Source organism: Penicillium psychrofluorescens (genome assembly GCF_964197705.1).
Source record: "Penicillium psychrofluorescens genome assembly, chromosome: 2".
Lineage (NCBI taxonomy): Eukaryota > Fungi > Ascomycota > Eurotiomycetes > Eurotiales > Aspergillaceae > Penicillium > Penicillium psychrofluorescens.
In genome coordinates this window covers 4554601-4577803 of record NC_133440.1, presented here as the reverse complement: position 1 = coordinate 4577803, position 23203 = coordinate 4554601, and the positions used below count along the sequence as shown (strand labels likewise).

The 23203-nt window shown below is 49.9% G+C and overlaps 8 protein-coding genes across 8 annotated transcripts; 5 read left to right on the top strand and 3 right to left on the bottom strand.

The window, feature by feature from the left end:
* Nucleotides 1-16: 16 nt before the first annotated feature.
* PFLUO_LOCUS3885 (uncharacterized protein) lies at nt 17-1318 on the bottom strand (the record flags this gene model as incomplete). The annotated part of the gene is made up of 1 exon (XM_073781179.1): nt 17-1318. One exon carries the CDS (start codon nt 1316-1318, stop codon nt 17-19), a length of 1302 nt encoding a protein of 433 aa, XP_073637960.1.
* A 770-nt stretch (nt 1319-2088) lies between these two features.
* PFLUO_LOCUS3884 (uncharacterized protein) lies at nt 2089-4726 on the top strand (the record flags this gene model as incomplete). Its single annotated transcript, XM_073781178.1, has 3 exons — nt 2089-4215; nt 4272-4547; nt 4607-4726. The coding sequence occupies 3 exons, from the start codon at nt 2089-2091 to the stop codon at nt 4724-4726; spliced, it is 2523 nt and encodes an 840-aa protein (XP_073637959.1).
* Nucleotides 4727-5430: 704 nt separating this feature from the next.
* PFLUO_LOCUS3883 lies at nt 5431-6210 on the top strand (the record flags this gene model as incomplete). Its single annotated transcript, XM_073781176.1, has 2 exons — nt 5431-5865; nt 5956-6210. 2 exons carry the CDS (start codon nt 5431-5433, stop codon nt 6208-6210), a joined length of 690 nt encoding a protein of 229 aa, XP_073637958.1.
* A 2489-nt stretch (nt 6211-8699) lies between these two features.
* Nucleotides 8700-10955, top strand: PFLUO_LOCUS3882 (uncharacterized protein; the record flags this gene model as incomplete). Its single annotated transcript, XM_073781175.1, has 3 exons — nt 8700-9743; nt 9800-10596; nt 10682-10955. The coding sequence occupies 3 exons, from the start codon at nt 8700-8702 to the stop codon at nt 10953-10955; spliced, it is 2115 nt and encodes a 704-aa protein (XP_073637957.1).
* Nucleotides 10956-12022: 1067 nt separating this feature from the next.
* On the bottom strand, nt 12023-14751 carry PFLUO_LOCUS3881 (uncharacterized protein; the record flags this gene model as incomplete). Its single annotated transcript, XM_073781174.1, has 3 exons — nt 12023-13086; nt 13159-14149; nt 14215-14751. 3 exons carry the CDS (start codon nt 14749-14751, stop codon nt 12023-12025), a joined length of 2592 nt encoding a protein of 863 aa, XP_073637956.1.
* A 420-nt stretch (nt 14752-15171) lies between these two features.
* On the top strand, nt 15172-16253 carry PFLUO_LOCUS3880 (uncharacterized protein; the record flags this gene model as incomplete). The annotated part of the gene is made up of 2 exons (XM_073781173.1): nt 15172-15217; nt 15268-16253. 2 exons carry the CDS (start codon nt 15172-15174, stop codon nt 16251-16253), a joined length of 1032 nt encoding a protein of 343 aa, XP_073637955.1.
* Nucleotides 16254-19264: 3011 nt separating this feature from the next.
* Nucleotides 19265-19953, top strand: PFLUO_LOCUS3879 (uncharacterized protein; the record flags this gene model as incomplete). The annotated part of the gene is made up of 2 exons (XM_073781172.1): nt 19265-19840; nt 19888-19953. The coding sequence occupies 2 exons, from the start codon at nt 19265-19267 to the stop codon at nt 19951-19953; spliced, it is 642 nt and encodes a 213-aa protein (XP_073637954.1).
* Nucleotides 19954-20340: 387 nt separating this feature from the next.
* On the bottom strand, nt 20341-21509 carry PFLUO_LOCUS3878 (uncharacterized protein; the record flags this gene model as incomplete). The annotated part of the gene is made up of 5 exons (XM_073781171.1): nt 20341-20694; nt 20970-21028; nt 21085-21194; nt 21272-21350; nt 21401-21509. The coding sequence occupies 5 exons, from the start codon at nt 21507-21509 to the stop codon at nt 20341-20343; spliced, it is 711 nt and encodes a 236-aa protein (XP_073637953.1).
* Between the last annotated feature and the right edge of the window lie 1694 nt (nt 21510-23203).

The following is a 23203-nucleotide window of genomic DNA, read 5'->3' as shown; positions in this document are numbered from 1 at the left end:
TAATCGAATTCCCTTCTCAGCCAAAGGGTGAGTCGTCATCAATGTGGAAGTGCTCAAGGTTGTATGCAACACTCCTTCCACGCTTCTTGGCCTTCTCGAAGAACTCAAGAGACTTCTGCAACTCCGCCTGGCGCTTCTCGTTGGCAAGTCTTTGCTCGCGCCTGGCCTGAATAGTGTTCGGCAGCTCATCCATGGTCATCGCATCGGGATCAGATCCATCTGAACTGTCCGGTCGTGTCTGCAAGGAAGAAACAAACAAATCACCAATCCAAAGCGATACCATGCCTCTGAGTTCCAACAGTTCCGGAGAGTCCATATACGGAGGTGACACAAGAAGTTCGTCCATACGTGCTGCAATTTGCTGTGCGTTTTCTAATTCGCGTGCCCTAGTTGTCGCAATGAGAGAACGTTTCTTGTCCGCCGACCCTTCGTGATGTTCGCGGTCCGGTGAGGAATCGTCCTCGGGGGAGAGTTCATCAGAAGAATCATCGTGGCGAAGATCAATCTTTTGCCTCGCCACATTGCCCTCTTCTTGGATGACATAAATCCACAGTCCGAACATGGCGGGGTAAAAGTGCAGAGAAGAAATGGCATTCGGGGCGGACTTGGTATATGGGTGATGAAGAATCAGTCTCTCATAATACTCCTTGGCGTCTGCAAATCCCTTTTTCGTGAAGGGGAGTGGCGGAGTTTCTGTTGTATTGGGAGTTTCTGGAAGTCCACCTTGGTCTGCAATACCCACTGCTTCTTGCTGACCTTGGCGCAGGAGGATTTCAGCACCGATGCCCCATCTGTCATCAGTACGCACATCCATTGGAAGGCCTTTGAAGGACTCGCGCAAGATCAAACCCCATGCTCTGCCGGCGCGGATGTAATCCCCTTGGAGTAGGCAACGGTGGAGAATGGCGGTCATAGCTGACAGATGCTGGTACCGAATGTTTCCTTGCTGCGCCGAGGCCTGAGGCGGATATATGGGAGGTGACAGGGCTGACAATGCCTTGACAAGACGGGTAGCCTCGGCTTCCTTGCTAGAACGCTTTTCCTTGGGCGGTCCATGGGGGAAAACGCCACCGGGCAACTCTTGGTTGAAGGAAAGGCCTGCTATTCGATATTGGTGGGACTCGTTTGGGGTCAAGACTAAGGAATGCCCGGCATCTGTAGCATCGGTGGTCTCGCCGGCATCTTCATCGTCGTCGGTCCACGCATCACTGTGCTTCTTGCGTTTCCGGCGCTCAAGATAAGTCAAGCGAGGACCGAGTGGCTGGTTCCAAAGTGGAAGAGGCAGAGAAAAAGCGGAAGCCGACGGAGTAGATGCCATAAGAAACAAAAGGAAACGTTGGGGCGGCGACAAATAGTTAAAATCCACCTGACATGGTTGACTAAGAGCCGAGAGCAAAGCAGGCAAACACCCGACAGTTATGTTATCACTCCCTCGCTCTCTTATATCACTCACTCACTCATCAACACTTCCCATCCTCCCTCCTTCTCCAATCCTCCCTCTCTTCCTCCCTTCTGTTCCTTGTCACCCGTGGATCTCCTTGGCTGCTAGTCCACGCTCTCTGATCTCCGCCACCCGCGCCTCGCCCGCATTCGCAACTCGGGTACATCATATTGGTACTGTGGGCAGTGCTTGGGTTGTCAGACAGAATCTGAGACTGCCGGTCGCAGAACCTCGTATTGGGCAGAGGGCTGGTCTAACGTCGTTGGCCAAGGTGTGGGATCATTTATCGGTAGCCTTGCCGAGTGAAATACAACGCGGTCTTTCTTGCGGCGCTGTCTCTCCGATATCCGCGGGTATCCCGGCCTCTTGTCCACGCCTTGTGTACGACTTGGAAGTTTTCTTTTTTTCTTTTTTGGATTCCAACCGCGCGTTCGACGAGGCACTAGCTTCTTGATTTGAATTTCTCCCAGAAATCGTCAGCCGGTACGCTCATCCCCGCTCATCCCCAACGCCCCCAACACTTCAGCTCAGTCAGGCGCTGATACAGTAGCCACTTCCTAGTCCGCATACACTCCTATGGCAGTAAACGACCTCTGATACTCTCCTCACTCTCGCCCTCGCCTTGCCTCCGCAGTCAGTCTGTTACTATGGGACAATCTTCCTCCACACAACGTGAACGTCCTGACATTGGTTATTCGGAACATCTTGCGCCTTTCTCGACGGACCGCAACCTTGATACAAGGAATGAAGACATGAACAACGGACAGACAACTGAGAATAGTGAAGAGGTTGGCTCCTCGTCCAGGGATGAAATGAGTTCAGTTCCCGGTCACGATATCTCATCGGACCAACAGCCCGAGGCGCCAGAGACATGGCAACAACCCGCTCGGTTATCTGGAGGGTACTTGCCTCATATGCGAAGTATTGAAGAGGAGAATACCTTTGAGGTTGACCCGACTCATCGCGAATACCGTTCTGCCGCCATCGCCCGAATGGTGGCAAGAAGGCAATCCACCATGTCAAGACTGGGCTCAAGAATTTTGCCAAATTCGGTCATCCGTGGTCTTCTCAACAGTCAGGAAGAAACGCCTGCAGAGGGTCATGCGCATCGGCATGGGATGGTCTCAAGGCCAATTCCAAGGACTGAGGCTGCTCACAGCAGTGGTCGCTTCAGTCCGTTCAGTTCACTTAGTTCTAGGGGCATCACTCGACGGCGCACCACTCGAGGGCCGTACTTTATCCCACGCACGGAATCCTCAGGCGTGTCGGATCCGTCTACAAGCCCTTCATATCTTGATCTGGCCGAACGGGACCCGGAGCCCACCAGAGCATCCTGGCGTCGCAGTGCCCGTCTCCACCGTATGCGGCACTCGATTTCTAGCCCCATTTCTCACATGTTTGGGCAATCCCTAGCCGACATGGATCCTCATCAGCATGGGGATGGTTCAAATCTGCCTTCTGATTCCGCTTTCGACGAGGGCTTTCCAAGAGCCATGGACACTAGCTTGGACTTCATCCAGCCCTCGCATGAGCTTGATTCGGTGGAACCAGAAATACAAAACGGGGAGCACTTGTCTCCCACATCCCCTAGTCAAACGAATGCTGGTATTCCGGGAATGCGACGCATTCCTGCTCTACTCAGGGCACGATCTTCTCGAGTCCTGCGACGAGAGGAACAGACACCTCTATCACGGGTTTTGCAACTTGCTGCAGCTGCTATCGCTGCCCAACTTTCCGGGACCACTGGTCCTGTGTTGCCAAACATACAATCTCTAGGAAATGATGGTCTGGATGGCTCTTTGGAGAACTTCATTAATAGTTTACAAAATGCCACGTCCGCGCAAGCTCAGCCAACTGCCACCGGCGAAGGTCCAAGCAACTCTGAAAACGACGGCCCATCTCAGCCTGTCAACTTTCTACGCGTCTTTCGATTTGCCAATTCAGAACCTTCCGGACAGAACACTCCTGGACAGAGCAATGCCAATGGCTCTCAGGAACAAGGCACGCAGACCGATGCAATGGATCTTGACGGGCCTTCAGAGGGAGGCGAAGGGCGGACAGTAACTCTCGTCGTGGTTGGGGTGAGATCAGTTCCGGCAAGCAACGCAGGGAATGCAGAACAGCAAGGTACCCCCGTAGGTCCTGGCCTGGATGCCTTGCTTGGTGGTTTGCCATTCCTATCGCCCAACGCCGTTCCACGAGCCCCCGATCTCACGCAGCGAGCAGATGGATTGCCACGGCTGCAGGCATCTCGACCGTCCGTTGGTCTTCAACCGTCCGCCGGTGCTCCGGACTTCTCCCGTCAGCCGACTTTGAATCCATCTCGCAGGTTGTCAGATGCTGGGCCCCGCGCTGCCTATCCCTCTTTCATGTCAGAAAGCCCCCCAGGCCCAATTCCGCCTCCTTCGACCCCGGCGGAGCAGGGCCTATCAGCTGTGTCTTCAGGCACCTCAACTCCTAGTCGCAGGCCATCCTCTGCTTCGGCAATGTACGCGGATGCCTTGCCTATACTCAACGAAGACCAGTCTTTACAACCAACAGTAGAGCCGGCCGACGATGCCATTCCGCCTCCCAGCACCGCTCACCGACGCCGTCGGAGCGATTCTGAGTTTGCTCGACACCGGGCCCTTGGATCGGGTGCTGTTCGACGCAATGGGATGGTTGAGCCTGACCAGCCCTCCCCAAGTAGTGGTCGAAGCTGGTTGATCTATGTTGTGGGAACCAATTTATCGGAAAATCACCCGGCCTTGACGACTCCAAGTCTTTTTACTGATGTAAGTCTTTCCTCTCGTGTCATTTTTTCGACCAGAACTAACAGACACTCTTTTAGAATCCCACTTACGAAGACATGATTCTGCTCTCATCACTTTTGGGCCCTGCCAAACCCCCCGTTGCCACTCAAGCCGACGTCAACTCTGCCGGAGGATTGTATCGTCTTGTCGAATACGGTGGCTCGTTGGTTGCGGAGCTGGTGGATGGCGCTGGCGCTATTCAACTTCAAGATGGAGAGCGCTGTCTGATCTGCTTGAGTGACTACGAAGTCGCCGAGGAGGTCCGGGAGCTGACTAAGTGCAAACACGTCTACCACAAAGATTGCATAGATCAGGTTCGTCTCGCATCACCCATGCTTTTCTATAATTGTGTGCTAACTAAGGTATGTGCTAGTGGCTGACTACCGGCCGGAACTCCTGCCCCCTCTGCCGAGGTCAGGGTGTGCATGAAACTCCGAGCAGCAGCAATAATCCCGCCTCCGACTCGGCACCTCCCGGTATTCCGATTGTTTGATCTCTTTTGTTTTCTTGTTTTTGCCCCCCCCTCCTGCCACAGTCCCGAGCCAGGACACTCGAGCCCCCCCTCTCTCTCATGAGCTTAGCATGAAGCGCCTGCCTTAGAACACTTTCGTCACGAACTTTCTTTTTCTGTCTCATTGATATCCCCTTGGCCTTTATGCTGTGTCTTTTTTTTTGTTTCTTTTCATTTAGGGTGGAGGACTAGACGACATATCATTTTGGGGGTAATGACTTCTTGCCTACATCTCCATTCCTGTCGGTTGATCGGCGCCTCTACAAATACCCTCCGGCTTGTATCTTTCTGTTGGATTCTGATATGATCCCTTTACTGTTCATACATAATTGAATCAAAATATTTCTTTTTCTCTCAATCAACACGGTGGACTTGGTACAAAGACAGTGTAGACCGTGAGGGCAGTCCAAAATGCCCCACGGCTGACTCAGCCCCTCCGATTTCGAGGAATTCCGGTGACTTTGCTTCTCATATCTGCTCCGACTGCTCCAGGCTTTAGCTCCGTGGGTATCAAACCCCAATTGACCTTTGACCGCGCCTGACTCTCACCCTACAAGAATTGTCCAACACCGTTCACAGCCGGATCGATCACTGATTCCACGACAAGCCCAATGACCATCTAACATCACCAACCCCCACCACCAACCCTCCCTTCCCGAAAACACACAGACACACACCCACACATAATGGCCTCCGCGACGCCCGCGACGCCCGCGATTCGCCTCACGGTCTTGATATCAGGCAACGGTACAAACCTTCAAGCCGTAATCGACAAAGTGGCAGCGGGCCAACTGGGCGCAACAACGACGATCGTGCGCGTAATCTCCAATCGGAAAGACGCCTTCGGGCTGGAGCGCGCAAGAAAAGCGGAGATTCCTACACATTATCACAATCTCGTCAAGTACAAGAAGCAGCACCCCCCGACGCCCGAGGGGGTCCGGGCCGCGCGCGAGGAGTACGATGCCGAGCTTGCACGGCTGATTCTCGCGGACGCGCCGGACCTCGTCGTGTGTCTAGGGTTCATGCATGTTCTGTCTCCGCGGTTTTTGGAGCCGCTGCAGAAGACGAATACGCGGATCATCAATTTGCATCCTGCGCTCCCTGGGGCGTTCAACGGCGTGGTAAGTTTTCTATTTTAGCTTCCCCAACCAGTTAGGGCAGGTGGATCCGGATGGTTCTAACGCTGTTCCTTTTTTTCTTTCACTCTGCAGAATGCAATTGAGCGAGCTCATGCGGCGTGGTTGGAGGGCAAGATCGACAAGACCGGGGTGATGATCCACGATGTGATCTCGGAGGTGGATATGGGCACGCCCCTCCTCGTGCGGGAGATTCTCTTCCGGAAGAGAGTCGACGAGGACGTGCATGTGTTTGAAACACGAGTCCATGAAATCGAATGGGGAATCGTCATTGAGGGGGTGGATATGGTGATCCAGGAGCTGGTGGCTCAGAAGCAAAAAGGATCATGACGTGTGAGAGAGAGGCTCGTGTGTTGGTCGGCGGGGCCGGGGGCGGGCGCGTCCCGGCGTGTCTGACATTATTCGATTGCCCGGCCCCAAGCTTGCTGTTGTGTATATAGAGAGGGTCGACGGAGTGGATTCATTCGTCGGCTCATGGGCGAATTGGCGACTTGGTTTGGACTATGTAAAAAGTCAAAAAGACGAGATCTACAATGGACGCCGGCAAGGCACCCAGCGGCAAAAAGCCAGGGCTGAGCCATGCAGGATTAAGGCCTACCTACGCCCGAATATCCCCGGCAGTACAGGCAGAGAGCCGGGCTTTCACCGGCTACCTGTGCCGGCATCGGGGCTGCATGGGGATGGGACGAGCTAGCGGGAGATGATTATCAACCCCGATAGGGATCCTGTTGGGCCTCTTCCTCATTATCCCTGCAATGAGACGCACCTTCTCACCGAAACAATCACATGTGTACACCTACGAGTCCGAGGGTTTGGAGATTGGCCCAAGCCACGAGGATTGCGATGATGCATTGCAACCCTGTCACCTTGAACAAGCGCCGGTCCATGCGCTCGGAACCTTCCAGCAGTTTACTAGTGTCTTTTCGGTCTAAGTACATCCGAGCCTACGGAGTCCCCTACGCGCTGGCACCCGCCCCCAATTTTTCTAGATTAGGTAAACGGAGAGCGACGGAAGTGCCGCCAAGCTGGCTTTTATGCTTGGTGGTGTCGGGAGGAAGATCGGCGGGGCATAACTTTGATTCTTTGTTTCTTTTCTAGGTGATGTATAGTTCTTTTCCTATATCGTGAGGGTCAATCCAAGCCACGATAATAATATTCAATGGCTCAAATCCTGTATGAAAAAGTACACGAGGACAACTTCCGGCGCGGTTCATCGCAAACCCAAGGTATAGCACCAAGCTCTTGAGCAGGGAAAACATTTCCAGTGCCAACCCCTCGGTCCCCTTTCTGCCTGTTGATCTGTGGCTCTCCGGTGGAAACTCTGTTACTCTTAAGTCCTACTGCACTAGGTATAGCTAGTTGCATGACCCACAACCCACACAGTTACAAAAATAATTATGGGCTCCGTACCTGCAACGGGGGGTCAATGCTTCCTTTTAGGGTGTTCGATCCGGAACTGGGCTGATCTTCCTTTTCTTTTCTTTTTTTATTTTTTTCGCCACGTCTGCTGCCCTGCCCGCACACAATCACAATAATCATAATGAGCACCGAATTCACATTCGCTCGCTCGGAGCAAGTTCTCCACCGTGTCTGTCAAGGATTAGCGCGATTTGATAAAATTTACCCGGCCGTCTTCTTTTCCTGCCCGCCGGAACCTCGGATTGCGCACGGACCCGTCTTACTTTGGGGCAGCGACCTAGTCTAGTGCACACATCCTGACAACCAATTTACCCAAATGAAACTAGCTGCGATGGTACAGATGGCGGTAGGCCGTTAGACTACCAGGAAATTGAGCAGTCCTTTTTTTTTGCTTTTGTTCTCCTATTCTATTCTTATCCCCAGGAGGGTCTCTGCTGATCATGTTGCTGCTTGCTGCCGGAAGACGGAACCTATTCCATTATTCATTTATTCTTTTACCACCGTGACCACTGCCGGCCCACATCGCGTCAGGGCTGTCAAACTGGTGTCGATCAGGTACAGGGGGCTGGTCAATCTTGGCCCCCCTCGAGCATGGATAGTACTTGGGCGGAGACTTTTTCTGCATCAATCATGGAGCACTGGGCTTATCGTTGCCAGAAATGAGGCGGCCCTAACATCCCCGACGAACGGGGTCTCGGTACTAATAATAACCATCTAGGATGCATGAGTCGGTAGTTTGGTTAGCAACTAATAACGGATATCGTGTACCATAGGACGGTGTTCACACCGGTCCGGATCCACGCCGGAGTAGTGTGATATGTGGAGAGATGGTCCAAGTGGGCTAGATGGATGGATAGAGTATGGCCGGCGGAGCCCACGGTCGGCGCATTTACGCGTTTGGGTGAGGCTTAAGATGAATTCTGGTGCTGGAGGATGTGGCTGAGAGGGGGTGCCCATTCTTCCCCCGTATCCAGGGCGTATCCTTTTCTCCATAGATCTTCATCGATGATCCCATTCCTTTCAAGCGCCACCGAGGTTCATCCAGATTGATGGCCTGTGCCGGTGTAGATCGAGAATTAAGGAGGATGATCAGCCTAGCAGTGTCTGCGACCCCTGGTTCTGTGCTTGGTGCCCAGGCAGAATCGGAATGACGGTCGCTCGCAGGTCCAGTGGTACCTAGTGTAGTAGTCATCCTGGCGGGCCTGACCTCACCTCGTCCCCGACACTAACTACTAGCTACAACTGCAACAATTGACTACTACGACTGTCCCCACCCCCTTCCTCCCCTCCCCCTCCTTCTTACTCTCCTTCTATATATCTTTTTTTTTCTAGCCATGCGCCCCGTCTAGCTTCCAGCTGATTTGGTTCATGCCGGAAGCGCCAGACGAGCGCGAACAGTCATGGCGCATTCATACCAGCCCCAGCCCGCCATGACGGGCTTCTTCGACCCATTGCAGCAGGACTCGACGGCCGCATACTCGCTATTTGGCCCAACGCAATACCCGGAGAGCGTTGCCTTCTGGCACGACCCCTCCGCCGCGCCCTCGCTGCCCACGCCAACCTATCCCTCTCCGCCCAAGTCGCAAACCACCTTGCTGCAACCTATCCCGGACCTAAAGAAACACAAGCGCACGCGCAGCGGTTGCTTCACCTGTCGCTCCCGGCGCATCAAGTGCGATGAGACCAGGCCGACCTGCGAGCGCTGTCGCAAGGGCAGCCGCGAGTGCGTCTATCCCTCGCCCACTACGCCCACCACCTCCAAGTCTACCGTCCGCTCATCAGGAAAAGCGCGTGGCTCGCGCCCAAAGTCGCAGGGGAGTGACTCATCCGGTAAGCCCGAAGTTGAGGACATTAGCCCGCTGGAACCCATCCTCGACGAAGATGAACCCGAAAGTGCCGAGGCGGGATCGCGCCCATCCCCCGCGAGCGGCACGATCACGTCGCAACCCAAGTTGCAGAAGAGTCAAAGCACACAGTCTCTACAGAAGCAGAGCATAAACCCGGTATCCGAAAGTTCTTCGCTTCATAAAGAGCAGAGCAGTTCGCCCTCCTCGACGACCGAGTCGTCGCGCTTCGAGTCCATGAGCGCACGGTCGGCCAGTATCGTGGACCCGCTCAGTAATACCGGACTGCCGGACGACATGCGGTTTTATTTGAACTTCCACCAAGAGTACATCACATATCAACATTATTTTCTGAAACAGAGCAGCGACCACTTCATCCATCAGAACATGATCGAGCTTGCTCTGCAGTACGAGCCGCTGCTCTATGCCCTCACCGGGTTCTCGGCATATCACCATACGCTACAGACTCCCGACGGCAAGCTGTATACATTCCTCAAATATTATCACAAAGCATTGACTCTTTTACGAAAATCATTGGGCTCAGGAGAAGAGCATGGCGAGGCGACTTTGGTCACGGTTCTGGTTCTCACATCCTTCGAGGTTTGTTTGTTTGTTCGTGTCCTTGAGGAGATGGTTTCTGACATTGCCATTTACAGGAATACATTGGTGATTGGGTGAATTTGATCGATCACCACCAAGCCGCGCACGCGCTGATGCGAGAGCTGTGTACTCCGGAATCCATCAACGTGTACGAGCTACACACGAACATCTTTCTGTGGTATGCACGCTTCGATGTTGTCGTCGGGATTTTGGCCGGCACAGAAGCGGTCCTCGGTCGGAATTGGTACATTGCAAAGGAACAGTATGACGCCGAACAAGCCGCTCGATATCCCGGAGACCCAGAAATGCAATTGAGCTTGGTAGCATCGATCAACCGCCGCTTCGGGTTGGACATGGCTTCGCTGTATGCCAAACTATCGCGCGGCCTGATTCCATTCAACGAGTTCGCTGCACAGAACGAACAGCTCGGCCAGACATTGGATCGAGCAAAGGCACTTTTAAAGCAATTCGACGAATCCGACTACCTCGTCCGCTCCTTTCCACACCAACAACCCTTAACCGATGACGACATCGTGGACCCATATGCTCCCGGTCGCCTGTATCACGGCATCCTATGGGAGTACAACTATGCCTTGATCGACATTATATCCACCGAGGCCATGTACAAATACCAGACCATGCTCTCCCTCAAACGGCCCCTTCTCCCGGATCTCCAGAAACTATCCTACGAGCAGTGCCAATTGATCGAGGCCATCCACCGCTGGCCCGGTAAAGAGAATGGATATTGCATCGCCTTCAAGAACTGCATCGGCATTACCAGCATGTTTCTTCCAAAGGATAACAAGCACCAGATGTGGTCGCGGCGGAAGATGGCATTGATGGAGCAGAACGGGTAACTATTTTCTTTCCCTCTTTGGAGTCTCCAACCTTCTTTCATTTCAATGGACTCGCTAATATGAATGCTCTTTGTTACACAGGTACATAATACCCCCGAAATTCCGCTCCGCTATTTCTGCTATCTGGCAAATACCCGAAATTAACCACTGGTGGCTGCCCAATGACGAAGGGTACCCCAACATCTTGCGCGAAATCCGCTCTTTATCTGATGAACGCCAGAGCCAGCCCCGTGATGATTTCAGAGAGGATGTTCGCGATATGAAGTCGTTGTTTTGGAAGCTGAATGTCGACGATCAGAATGAGCAGCATCAGGGTCCTAGTCCTTCGAGCAGTCACAGTGGTCTTCAACAGTAGGCTGCTTGCTTCCTATACCCCTCCACGGCGTCTCCTTCAACGTCCCGCACTATTATCTTCTTTCGATCGCAACAGTGTTCCTGCTCTGCCCGTCCCAAAGAAAATCCTTTTTTTCCTACGACACCTCATTCTGTCGTATCCTATCTTGTCCTATTAATCCACCTCACCCCCTCCTAATACCCTCATCTCCCTCCAATTCTTCCTTTTGCAATGTCGCTGCATTTCCTCGGTTATATCATGACTTGATGTGTACATCTTATTATACCCAACGCCCAGAAACATGCGCATAAAAAGTGAACCTCGTGTTTTAACCACTGGTTCTATACATCTGTGTCTTTTCTATTGTTTCTTTCTTCCAATTTTTCTCTTATTCATCTAGCATCAGTGGGGAGGGGGTGTTGGTATAGTTCTTTCTTTGGGTTGGGATTTTGTTTTTTTTTTTCGTGTTATAGATGAATTTAAGGATTGGGTTGGGGAGTGTATAGACTTTTTTTATATCTATCCGTTTCAAGTAAAAAGTATGCATCTATTCTGACTAGTAATGGGGCGGGTCGGTTTCACTTTGGTGCGCCAGCTCGGGATTGCAATAAAGAACAAACTGCTAGAGAAATGCAGGCAAATCTTGAGCCTAGGAATGAATGACAGGCAGTAAGTTATTAAACAGTCGCAGCAAAATATGAAGACATTGGCAGAGCAATTGGCTCCTTGTGGAAATGGCGTCATAGACCGTTCCAGCCTTACTTGGCCGTTCACGGCTTCCCGGTAGAGTCTATTTTAGACTGTCGAACATCGCAAGAGCCGGCTGAAGCTTCATGTCCCCAAATCCCGAGGAAAGGATCTTGGGACTTTTAGTCTCACATGTTCTTCGTCAAACGGAGAAATAAGTGGTCTTCATTGCGACTTTCAATACGGGGTTACGTCGAAAAAGAGGGCTGATTGACTATGTGGTGTGTGTTATTCATTTCAAAAGCTTTTTATCACTCATGCAATGGGGAATATATCTGCGAGATCCCGAATAGGTCGTATAAAAGAGTATGTCCTGGTAGTGGCAGTAATATCTTAAACTTTTACAGCTCAAAGCCCTCCTCCATCTCCCAGTCATATAGAAAACGCGTTTGCACACTGCGGCCCTGGAGCGAATGGACACCGATATCCACCGTCTCGCCAGGAATCAGATCCACAAAATTATCTTCGAAAACCGCGTCCTCGCCTGGCTCAGTCATAGGCACGGAGAGCACCACACCTTTCACAGGGGCGCTTGCACTGACGAAGATTCTGTCGCCCGACTCCGCAATTCTAGTATTAATAAGTAGATCTGGAGAAAGGTGTAGCAGCCTGAGAGGCTCAGGCCAAGAAACCCAACGTGCAAGACGCTCAGCTGTCGCACTATCATCTATGTAGGCTGCAATGACAGTGTTGTCTGGATCTGGGATACTGATGCTAGTGATCTCTGTTGTTCGATTAGGTGGAAGCACCAAATTCTGCTCTTCCACGTTTTTGGGCAATGAAACGCGAGACCCAGACCGAATATCATAGGCGCTCAGTTTGAGAGTTGCTTTCCGCGGCTCCAGGGTGCCATTCACGGCCCAGACGTCCAAGGCATGCTTTTCTGGTGGATACCCAGTCACAATGTATGGTGGCTCTTTTGTCACGGTGCGCTCCATGCCAACAACGAATTTCCCCAGGGCTCTTTTTGTGACATAATAGGCGGGCTTGCGCTGCAAGTCAACATCAACCAAGGCCCAGCTAGAGCCCGGCCAGATATCATTCAGCTGCCACACAAGGACTCCAGCGCAATACTCTCGCTCCGGGCCCTGGAATTCTCGGCGCCAGCAATTATACGCGTAGGCCATGGCATCGGCTTGCAGGAACTGAGTGCAATAGACAAAATCTCGGAGTGGATTCATGCGAAAACGGAAATTCTCGCCCATGTACATGGGATAACGGCGCGTGTGCCCAGGTCCTTTGTCGTGGATGTCAAATGTTCGGGACTGGGCGTGCCTTTCCGAGGGAGCGGTGATGCCTCGGTGCAGGGTACGCAAGGAGGGACAGGATTCAAATCCGAATTCGCTGATGAAGCGCGAAGTGTAGTTCTTGTAGTCTTGGTAGGGCGACAATTTACCATGCCAGACTTGAGATTAGACAGGTCAGCTTTTTCTGTTTTTCATTTGTCTCAAATAGCGTAACGATTGAGAAAACTTACCGTCCCAGATATGCGTGTCTCCCACAGTGGTGTCATTTGAGTAGGACCCGCCATAAGGACTACTCCTCCAGTATGGAACATCACCTCCCATTGCCTCTACCAGACGAGGAAGTAATCTCTCATAGATTTCTCTGGCTGGGAAATCTGTCTGATCCCACGGTCCTTTTTCGTCTGTCATATCAAGTTCCCAGCCCCATTTCTCAGCCAAAAGATAATCTTCATTATTGCCCGCCCAGAGTACCAGGCTCGCATGATGGCCCACGCGTCTCAACTGAGCCTCCGCTTCCAATTTGACGTTTTCCATAAAGTCTTGTGATGCCGGATAGTTGCCACAGGCGAAGAGGAAATCCTGCCACACCAAAATCCCTTCACGGTCACAAATGTCGTAGAAATCATCGGATTCGACGATGCCTCCGCCCCAAACACGGATCATGCTTTGGTTTCCGGACTTGGCAAGCTGTAACCAGTCTGAATAGCGCTGGCGTGTCATGCGTGGTAACATGAAGTCTCCCGGGATCCAGCATGAGCCACCAGCGAATATGCGGATATTGTTAATTTCGAAGACAAACGATGTTCCCTCTGCATTCTGAAGTGAGTGCTGGAGTAGTCTAAGGCGACGAAGACCAATCGATTGACTTCTGCTGTCTTTTTCGGGGAGTCGGACAGTCACGACGTAGAGAGGCTGATCTCCATAGGTATGAGGATACCACAGCTGAGGGTTGTTGATGGTAATGCTGGCTTCAAATTGGGCGCCATCCGCTTTCATGTTGTGGCTCTGAAGACAGAGCCCAGCGGGATCAAGTAGTTCAATATTGACTTCTTGGTTCGGAGAAGGATGCTCAACGGTCCCCTTGACGCTCAAAACAGCCGTCTTCAAATCTGCCGAAACTTCTTGGCGGATGAGAAGTTCATCAATTCTGGTCTCAAAAGTCTCGAGATATATGGGCTTCCATGGGCCCGAAGTATTGACCGCCGGTCCCCAATCCCAGCCCTGCAACTGTGTTAGTTCTAACTCGAGTTGGTGCGCATACGGTCAAGCATGATAAGACAACATACCCAATGGTACTGCGCTTTTCGCAGAAACAATCTCTCTGGACCACCAAAATGCACGTCCGTCTCGTTGCCTTTATATCCAATGCGGTTTCTCTCCTCTCGTGCAGTCGCAGGCGCATTCTTGAAACGCAGCTCCAGTGAGCTTTTGCCCTCAGTCCGTTTCAACAGCTCAGTGACATCGACCCTATGCGCTAGATGCATATTTTTGCTTGCCAGAATATGTTTACCGTTGAGGAATACGTCAACAACGGTGTCTAAGCCATCAAAGACCAGAACGGCGTGCTCATTGGGATTCGAGAGGTTGACATGGGGTACCTCTGACGTACAGTACGTCCAATCCGCCTCGTTGACCCAAAGGCATTTTGTTTCATTTGAGTCAATATACGGGTCCGGAATGAGCCCGTGGTGAAGGAGGTCAGTGTGAGCGACGGTCGGGAACTGGGCAACAGGCAGAAAAGAAGAGGCCGTGGAGTTGTTGAGGCTGCTAGCCTGTTTGAACTTCCAGCCTTGAATGACTTTGATCCTCTTGAGTTCCGCCATTTTTCAAATGTGCAGTTTGCAGTCTAGTTACAGCATCTAATGGCGCTTCCGATTGCAGTCGGCTATTAAACTGATGACCGTGACAGCTATATATATATATGCCTTGAACATCACTAAAGTGGGGTTAGAGCTGAATACGGGGCGGGAAAAAGGGCGGCAAATTACTTAATTCAGTATTGATCATCGCCGCCTTCCTTAAAGTTCTCCGATATTGTCTGGATCGTAAATGTGGAGATGCGATCAACAAAAGCCCCCGTGACGGAAAGGATTCAGTACCCGATCACGTGCTCGCGTAGTTCTCTATTTGTAGGCAGCCGAGATGGGCATAGAGGTGGATACTAGTATAAGAAGGTCTTCGGGGAGACTTTGCACATTATAATTGCTCTGAATTCCCATTCTTAGTCCAGCTCACGTCTCCCCATGGCTGGAATTGCTATCTTAGGAGCCGGCATCTTTGCCACTGATGGTAATTTCCCACTCTTGAATAACAATACCCCTCACTAACACCTCAAAAAGAGCATCTCCCAGCTCTTGTTTCGAGCAGGGCAAACCTCAAAGCTATCTACTCGCGTTCCAAAACTTCCGCTTTGACATTAGTCGATGAAGCAAAGAAGCTTGGTGTTGCGGATGTTGAGCTCTATTCAGAAGACACCGCAGGTCACACGCTAGACGACCTTTTGAAACGCAAAGATATCAGCGCGGTCGTCGTTGTTTTACCCATTCCTGTCCAACCAGACATCATACGCCGTTGTCTTGCAGCTGGGAAGCATGTGCTGTCTGAGAAACCGATCGCAAAAGATGTACATACTGCACGCATGCTGATTGAGGATTACAAGAAGCATTACGCCAAGGACGGATTGATTTTCAGCGTTGCGGAGCAATTCCGCTTCATGCCTGAATTCGAGCTTGGGCGAAAATGGGTTGTCGATGAGAGAGCCATTGGCGACATTACACAGCTTCACCTCAAGATATGGCGCAATCAGGGTCCCAGTGGAAAGTACTATGAGACTCCATGGAGAAAGATCCCAGACTACCAAGGAGGCTTTTTGCTTGATGGCGGTGTCCACCATACAGCAATGCTTCGCTATATTTCTGGGCAGGAAGTTGTTGAAACTCAGGGGTTTTCACGCCAAATCGCTGCTCACCTGCCGCCTCTGGATACTGTCAATGCAGGAATCCTCCTTAGCGGTGGTGGGACCGGTACCATTTCGATGTCATTTTCGTCCACAAAGCGAGCCACTGAGTTTACCATCATTGGAACACTAGGTAGTTTTTTCCTGACTGATGGTCCGGATGGGTTTATCCTAAATCTTGAGCGGACCTCGGGAGAAAAGAGGAGTGAAACAATTAAGAGCAAAGGTGTGGAGCTCGAGATCAAGGCTTTCCTAGACGCTGTGAGGATTGGGAAGGCACAGTCCCGTGCCGGACCAGAGGAAGCACTTAATGATTTGGCCATTATAGAAAGCTTGTGCTCTGGTGAGCGTAGTGTTAAGGTATATTAGATGTTGACAGGTTATATAGACTTTGCAGAAAATGATGTTTTACAGTATTTCTTTAACTGCAATTGAATTTCAAAATTTAGCATATCCAGGGATACTCGAAAACCTTTCCCTCAAAAATTTCCCTAAGCCAGTCAATCCTCCTCCAGATTCAAAACATACCTACTATTTCGAATGCTCTCACCAAGCTGTAGTCCCTCGGTCCTTAAACGAAGATCACGTGTGTGGGGCGATACCCCAAATTGCACGGTACCTCCTCCGTCATGAATTCTCCATTCCCTCATCCTGTCAGTATTCCAGCTCTCTTGCATAAGTGTTCTGTTGGGCTGTGTTATGGTTTGACACCATGGCACCGGAGCGAGAGATCCAAAGGCGTGCTAGAACTGGTCAGCATATCACCCTTGTTGTCTTGACATACCACTGACTCCATTGTGCCCAGGTTGGTAAGTTAATCGCAATGGCAGGCACTTGCTCTTGAAATTTTGGCAATTCGATTGTAGTTGACAAGCAAAGCCTCACATGTAGAAGAAGGCATATGAAATGTGTGTTCTTCCTGTCAAGTCGCCAACTCGTGTTGAAATCGCTGACTTGGTGCCAAAAACAAAAGGCGACGAACGAAAACCTCAATGTCAGCATTGCGAAACCGGCCACCGTGAATGTCAGTATGATGCAAGGCAGGGAAGTGGTGGAGAGACTGCTAGTGAATTTCGATTCACATCGGACCATGTATGGCTTGACACTCCTTCAGAAAGTGAGTCATTCCATCATAGAACTTTCAACACTCAGCGTATTCTGAGACATCAATATAGTCAAATTTGTACACTCAGTTGATGTTAGCCATGATGGGGATGAAACGAGGAACTCGCATTCCCCGAGCTCTCCACAGGTTACGACATCGCGCAGCAACACCTCGCCAAATGTGACGGTAGATGGTAGAGCATCTAAGCTTCTTTTTTTCAATTTATCTTTGGCTGATCAGAAATACAGATTTTGCAGCCTATGGAGGAATGGCTAATATTTCCGTGGGAGAAAACACAGTTCTGGCATTGACTCCGGGGCCATCCGTTGATGCTATCAGATATGCGGATCAACATTCTACACCAAATAGCAATATCATGGATTCCCTCGATCCAGTGCAGGCCCTGACCCGTAGGAGAATATCTGGGTCGGCAATATACAAACGAGGTCCAGCGGAGCCGCTCAGCGACCCATTGATTGCCCGCCTTCTCAAGCATTATGTGAATAATTTAGCCTGCTGGGTATGTTTACTGAATATATTTTAAACACACTGACGAAAACCAGCTTGATGTTAACGACCCACTGCGTCAATTTGAAACATTTGTGCCTTATTTAGCCCTCAGCTGCCCGATTTTACTATACGCCATTCTTGCATTTTCTGCATGTCACCTGAGCCGACGTGATGGGACATGCGACGAGCATTGTGCCGCCCATTATCACGATTTATGTGTTCAAGGCCTTATCCCAGCCTTAGCAGATCCTGCTACAGCCCTGGATAACGCGTTGCCGATATCCACTGTCGTGCTCCGCATGTATGAGATGATGAGCTACGAAACTGATCACCAGCGCCACCTAAAGGGATGTTCATCTCTTTTCACACACAACCGAAAGAATATTGGGTTTCGAGCTCTAAAGCGGACTGCATTCTGGACATATTTTCGAGAGGAGATCATGGTTGCTCTTGCAACATGCAAGCCAACCACTATTAACCCTAGAGGTTGGAAAGCTGATATAGTATGGGGAGGAGATTACGATTATGTAAAGACTGAAAAAATGACTATGTTGACCGCCGAGATTGTCGACTATTGCTTTTCTCGTGAAGGTCAAGCCGCCGATCTGGATAGGTGGATTGAACTTCAGGACGAGGTCAACACGTGGAAGGAGACCTTGCCAGAGTCATTTCAACCTTTATATGTCATTGAGGACAGTGAACCGTTTCCTGAGGTATTGTACTTAGGTACTTGGCACAGTATGCTATTGTATTCCAAGTTCAAAAGCTCTGATACTGACTGGCTTTAGTTATCTCGATGCAGTTCTATCATCTAGTGAAAGTTCTCCTTGCTCTTCACAGTCCCTATCAAGCGAGCGGTATAAATTTTCTGCGTTTCGCAAGAGGGATAGAAGTAAGTAGTATCGTTTTTAGAGAGTCTGTGTTGTAGAGAGCTTGCTAATACCCGAAAAGGCAGAGATTATAAGGCACACCATCCAATTATGTGGCATGACAAAGGCACTCGGAGATAATCATCCTGGAGCTCTTGTGAATGCGATACAACCACTTGTCATCTGTAAGTGCTTGCTCGGGGATCAGCATGGTGTCCGTTAACGATGAGAGTAGGTGGCAGAAGCTTGAGAAAGGCTGATGAACAAGCTGAACTTGTTCGAATCTTGCGAAGAATTGAGCAGGTGACAGCATTGGGAACTTTCCAGGGTATACAATCGCTGCGACAGGCGTGGAGCTTGCATAATGACTTTGATATTTTGTGAGGTAGATATGGATTCGCCGTCCATACATTACCTATAGCCAACCAGTTCCACTCATACAGGACTGGATACTATTCCATGTTCTGAAACCAATTTTTAACCGTAGAGCCGAAGTAACTAACCCAATAGGTGAGCATTTTAGACTACTGTGAAAGTAGCTAATTATCTTGGCTCCACTCGCTGTTGAATTTGGCAGAGCATTCGTTCGGCTGCATCCAAATTCGAAAATCTGCCGAATCAGGTGATCGTTTAGCGCTTTCATTTTGTTGGGAACCGCTCCTTCTGTTGTACTAGGTATTGACTAAGCTCTATGTCTATTCATCGATCCTCTATGATAGTGCGGCCTTTCTCGGTAAGCAAAACAAGAGGCGACTATGGAGACGGCAGACGCTATGTCCAGAATATCGGTGCTATAAAGCAGCAGGTCTATACGAGAAGCAGTCACAGTTTCTTACGTTTTTGCAAACACTCTTCTAATCATTCCATCTTTCCAATTTCAAATTGCAGTACCTATCATGGCTCCTGATCCTCTCGTCTTCACTGATGACTACCTTCGGGTGCGTGCTGTCCCGACTTGCCACACATCCACATTTGTCTGGTGCCACAGCAAAGGTCAGCGTGGAGGCGACTGGAAATTTATGGTCGAGCCACTACGAAAACTCGGCCACTGCGATCACATCGCATTTATCTTCCCGTATCTCGATAACAACGAGACGAATAGCGGGAGCGGCATCTCCAGCAGCGAGGCTTTGATCCAGAAAATTGTGCATCAAGAGATTGCCAATGGCTGCGATCCAGGCCGCATTGCAGTTGGCGGATACAACGATGGTTTGGAAACTGCTCTGAAGGCTATTCTGGCTGACAGCAACAAGATTGGAAGTGTCTTGGGCATCACAGACTGTTTAAATCTGACGGATGAGCTCAACTTGCTCAGGAAAACTGCGAATGCAAAGACTCCTGTGCTGTTTGTTGACCGTACGGGGGCAAAGGGAAATTGTGCCGAGAAGCTCCTCAAAGCTATCGATCAGCCAGTGAGGGTTGTTGATGGAAGCAAGCTTGCTTCATCTGATACTCAACCCGTTACTCAAGAGGTACGATGATTTGGCTTAGTTTGGAAAATAATGCTAATAGATTATAGGAACTTGAGCGCTTAGATGTCTTTATACATCAAACCTTGCCGGTTGAAATGGTCCCGAAGAACTAGACTTAGCATTTTACGAATTCCTCAGTCTCCAATTCTAATTTTTAACTTCTAAACATATTTTTATCCCATCATTTCTGTGTTAAGACCCCAATATCTAGTAAGATCCAATAATTAGTATGTAATTAGTCATTCTAATATTGATACTTTTGTTATTTCCTCCGAATTTTCTAAATAATTCTCTCATTTACGGCGGCCTTACTACACTGAAAGAAACGGGGAAGTGAGCCAGGTATTGCCTCAAGCAGAGCCTTACATGTAATCTTATCATATTAGATGAAGCTTTCGAGCAAGCCAGCCTTGCTCGAAAAAGTGTACACTAAAATAGATCTCCATTGTTAGCATGATTTTGCGTAAATGCCTTTGAATGCTGGTTTTTTTTTCCAATACTTAAGCATTGGAATCAGTCTTATCAACATTGATGATGGTTCCGTCGGCCGCAACATTGATATTTTTCTTTTTCAGACTGGCTTTCACAGGATTCTTGGAATTGAAAAGGTCCTCAATTTCTTCCAAACTCCAGCCTCCCGTTTCAACAAAAAATAAATAGATCACAACAATGCCGAATGCATCCCAAACAACGTACAGAATGTAGTACCTCCAGCCAGAGTTTGCAATGGCAATCGGGGGAACATATGTATTCATGACCTTGACGGCATTGTTCATGAAGGCCAGGTAGGCCATGCCTTTGGCCCGAGAGTTGTAAGCGAGGACTTCCGCGGGATAGAGTGTTTGCATGGGGGTCTAGTTAAGATCAAGGAGCAGTCAGTCATCAAATAGAGTGAAACAAAGGAGGAATCTGGCGAAGTTACCCATCCAAAGGCAAAAGCCACTAAAAAGATGTAGAGAAAGGCAATACCAGTCCCACCTACAGCGGGCTTCCCGGCCTGTTCCGCAGTGCATGCTGTAATGACAGCCATGGAAATTGTCATCCCAAGGTTGCACCATATGAGAAGCTGTCGTCTGCCAATCTTATGTATCATTCTAAGGCCACAGAGCGCTGCAACTGCCATGACTACCGTCTGGATTGCGTTGAGCAATAGCTGGGTAGAGACATTGGTGATTCCGGCAGTCTTCACTATATCATATACGTCAGTACGAAGGGCCTAAAAATTATTATTCTAGAATATTTACCCATTAAAGGGAAGTAGTAGCTTGTGGGTGGCAGGTCAAGCTCGCCAAACCAGGAAATGCACGTAACCAGAAAAGTACGGTACCGTGCAGCTCGGGTGTTGAAGAGCGACCTGAAATCCCACCATCGCTTGTCAGAGCCGTCTTGTTCTATAACTTCCAGCATCTCTTGCAGCTCAAGATTTGCGACGAGTGCGTCTGAATCTCCATCTCCGTGGTACTTGACGAGAACTGCTCGGGCTTCAGCTTCTCGTCCTTGGCCGACATACCTGTAATTTTCAATCAGTTTGCCGTCAAGGAGAAAGGAGACTGTCCCTACCATCGAGGGCTTTCTGGAATAAACCAAACAGCGCATAGAATGATGACAGATGGAAGGCCTTGAATAGCAAGGGGAAGTCTCCATGGGTAAGAAAGTGTCGTATTTGCATGATTGAGACCAAATTCAAGCCAAGTTGATAAGATCGTGCCCAGAAAGAAGCAAACTTGGTAGCCACCCGTAAGCTGAGCTCGATACTTAGGATATGACATCTCAACAACGTAGCTAGGACCAGCCGTTTGAACCAACACAGCGCCCATTCCAAGGATGAAGCGGCCTGCCATGAGCATGGCAAGATTGGCTCCCACGGTTTGGAGAATAGTGCCAATAACACAAATGGCTGATCCAAGGGTCATTCCTGCCCGGCGACCATACGTGTCTGCGCATGGTCCGCCAAAGAAGGAGCCAGCAATATTCCCGATGACATACACAGCTGCAACAAGGCCTTGGTTTTTGGTTGTGATTTCAAAGTGCTCAGTAAATTGAGGGATAGCAGACAGACCCCCTGATTAGCCATCAGCAAGTTGTCAAAAATGGAGGACTTCAGGCATACCAAAGGTCGTAGAATCAAATCCATTTGTGGCCGAACATAAGTATCCAACAAAAATGCACCCGTATAGTTTTAAGAAGCTCTTTCGGAGGACACGAGGATTTTCCCTGACCAAAGCTGCCTGCATGCGCGACTGGGTCATGTTTCTCTGCGTGGTAGCCTGGGTTGGGTCCTCGTCGTGGACAACTTCCGGATGGTCCATCGCGCGTTGTGTCTTCATAGCTACCAAAACAAGAGGTACACTAGCGATTGCTGTGGAGAAGACTTTGTAGGTTAGGGCGTTGAGTATCGGCACGGCAAGGCCATATATGCTGCGCTTTGTAGACTTCACTTCCCCATAACATCGTTCTCCCCATAAAATGATTCCCCAGGATGTTCCCCGGCAAATCCTGCCGTGGGAATTCTCCCCGCGTCGCGACTAACACTCCTTGTGAGAAGAAAGTGGGCCAAACCATTGCGGAATCATCCCAATTTATCAAATAGCCGATCACGTGAAAGCAACCCGCCGTGGTTGAGTAGTCAATCCTTTTCTACAATCGGTTGAGTATACCCAACCAATACTGTTGACATTGTTGGTCATCTCACGCTCAGCGACACTTCCTACATAACGATCCACTTCATCGCCCACCCGCACATATTCTGAGCTCGTTTGAGATTGCAGCTCACACCGTCCAAAATTAACCTCTGATCCCAAAAACGTTAGACTAAACTTAATACTGAGCTAGTGTTGCTATCATATGACTGGAAAGTCAGGTCACCTAATGCCGATGTGGGCCGGATTTGGGACCGAATTTAGTGCACGGAGACCTTTTAAGGAGTGAGTTATGGTGGTGTAAATGGGCCTGAAGCCAGTATGAATCGACCCGTCGTTTCACTAGTCTAAGGATCAAGAATCGGAATTTTCTTCAGCAAGTGAACAAAGTCGCCCATCGTTGCGTAATGGATATTCATGTCTGTGTGAAGAACGTGAAGAAAGCAATGCCAATTTATCAAATAAAGCTATATTCTCAGTTCATGCCAACTGTCTCACTACCATGTTCTGCCCATAGAAATTAAACCATTTCTCATACCATGATGGGTCCGGGAGCTGATCCTCTACGACTTTCTGCCCTTGTCAATAAACATAAAGAGCTACTATCTGGGCAATCCAAATGGTCCGCGGTCACATATATCTGGATAAGGCCACATGTGCGTCGGATCAATGGTAAACGTCCTTGACATGATGGTCAACACTTTAGAAAGCCCACCAGAACCCT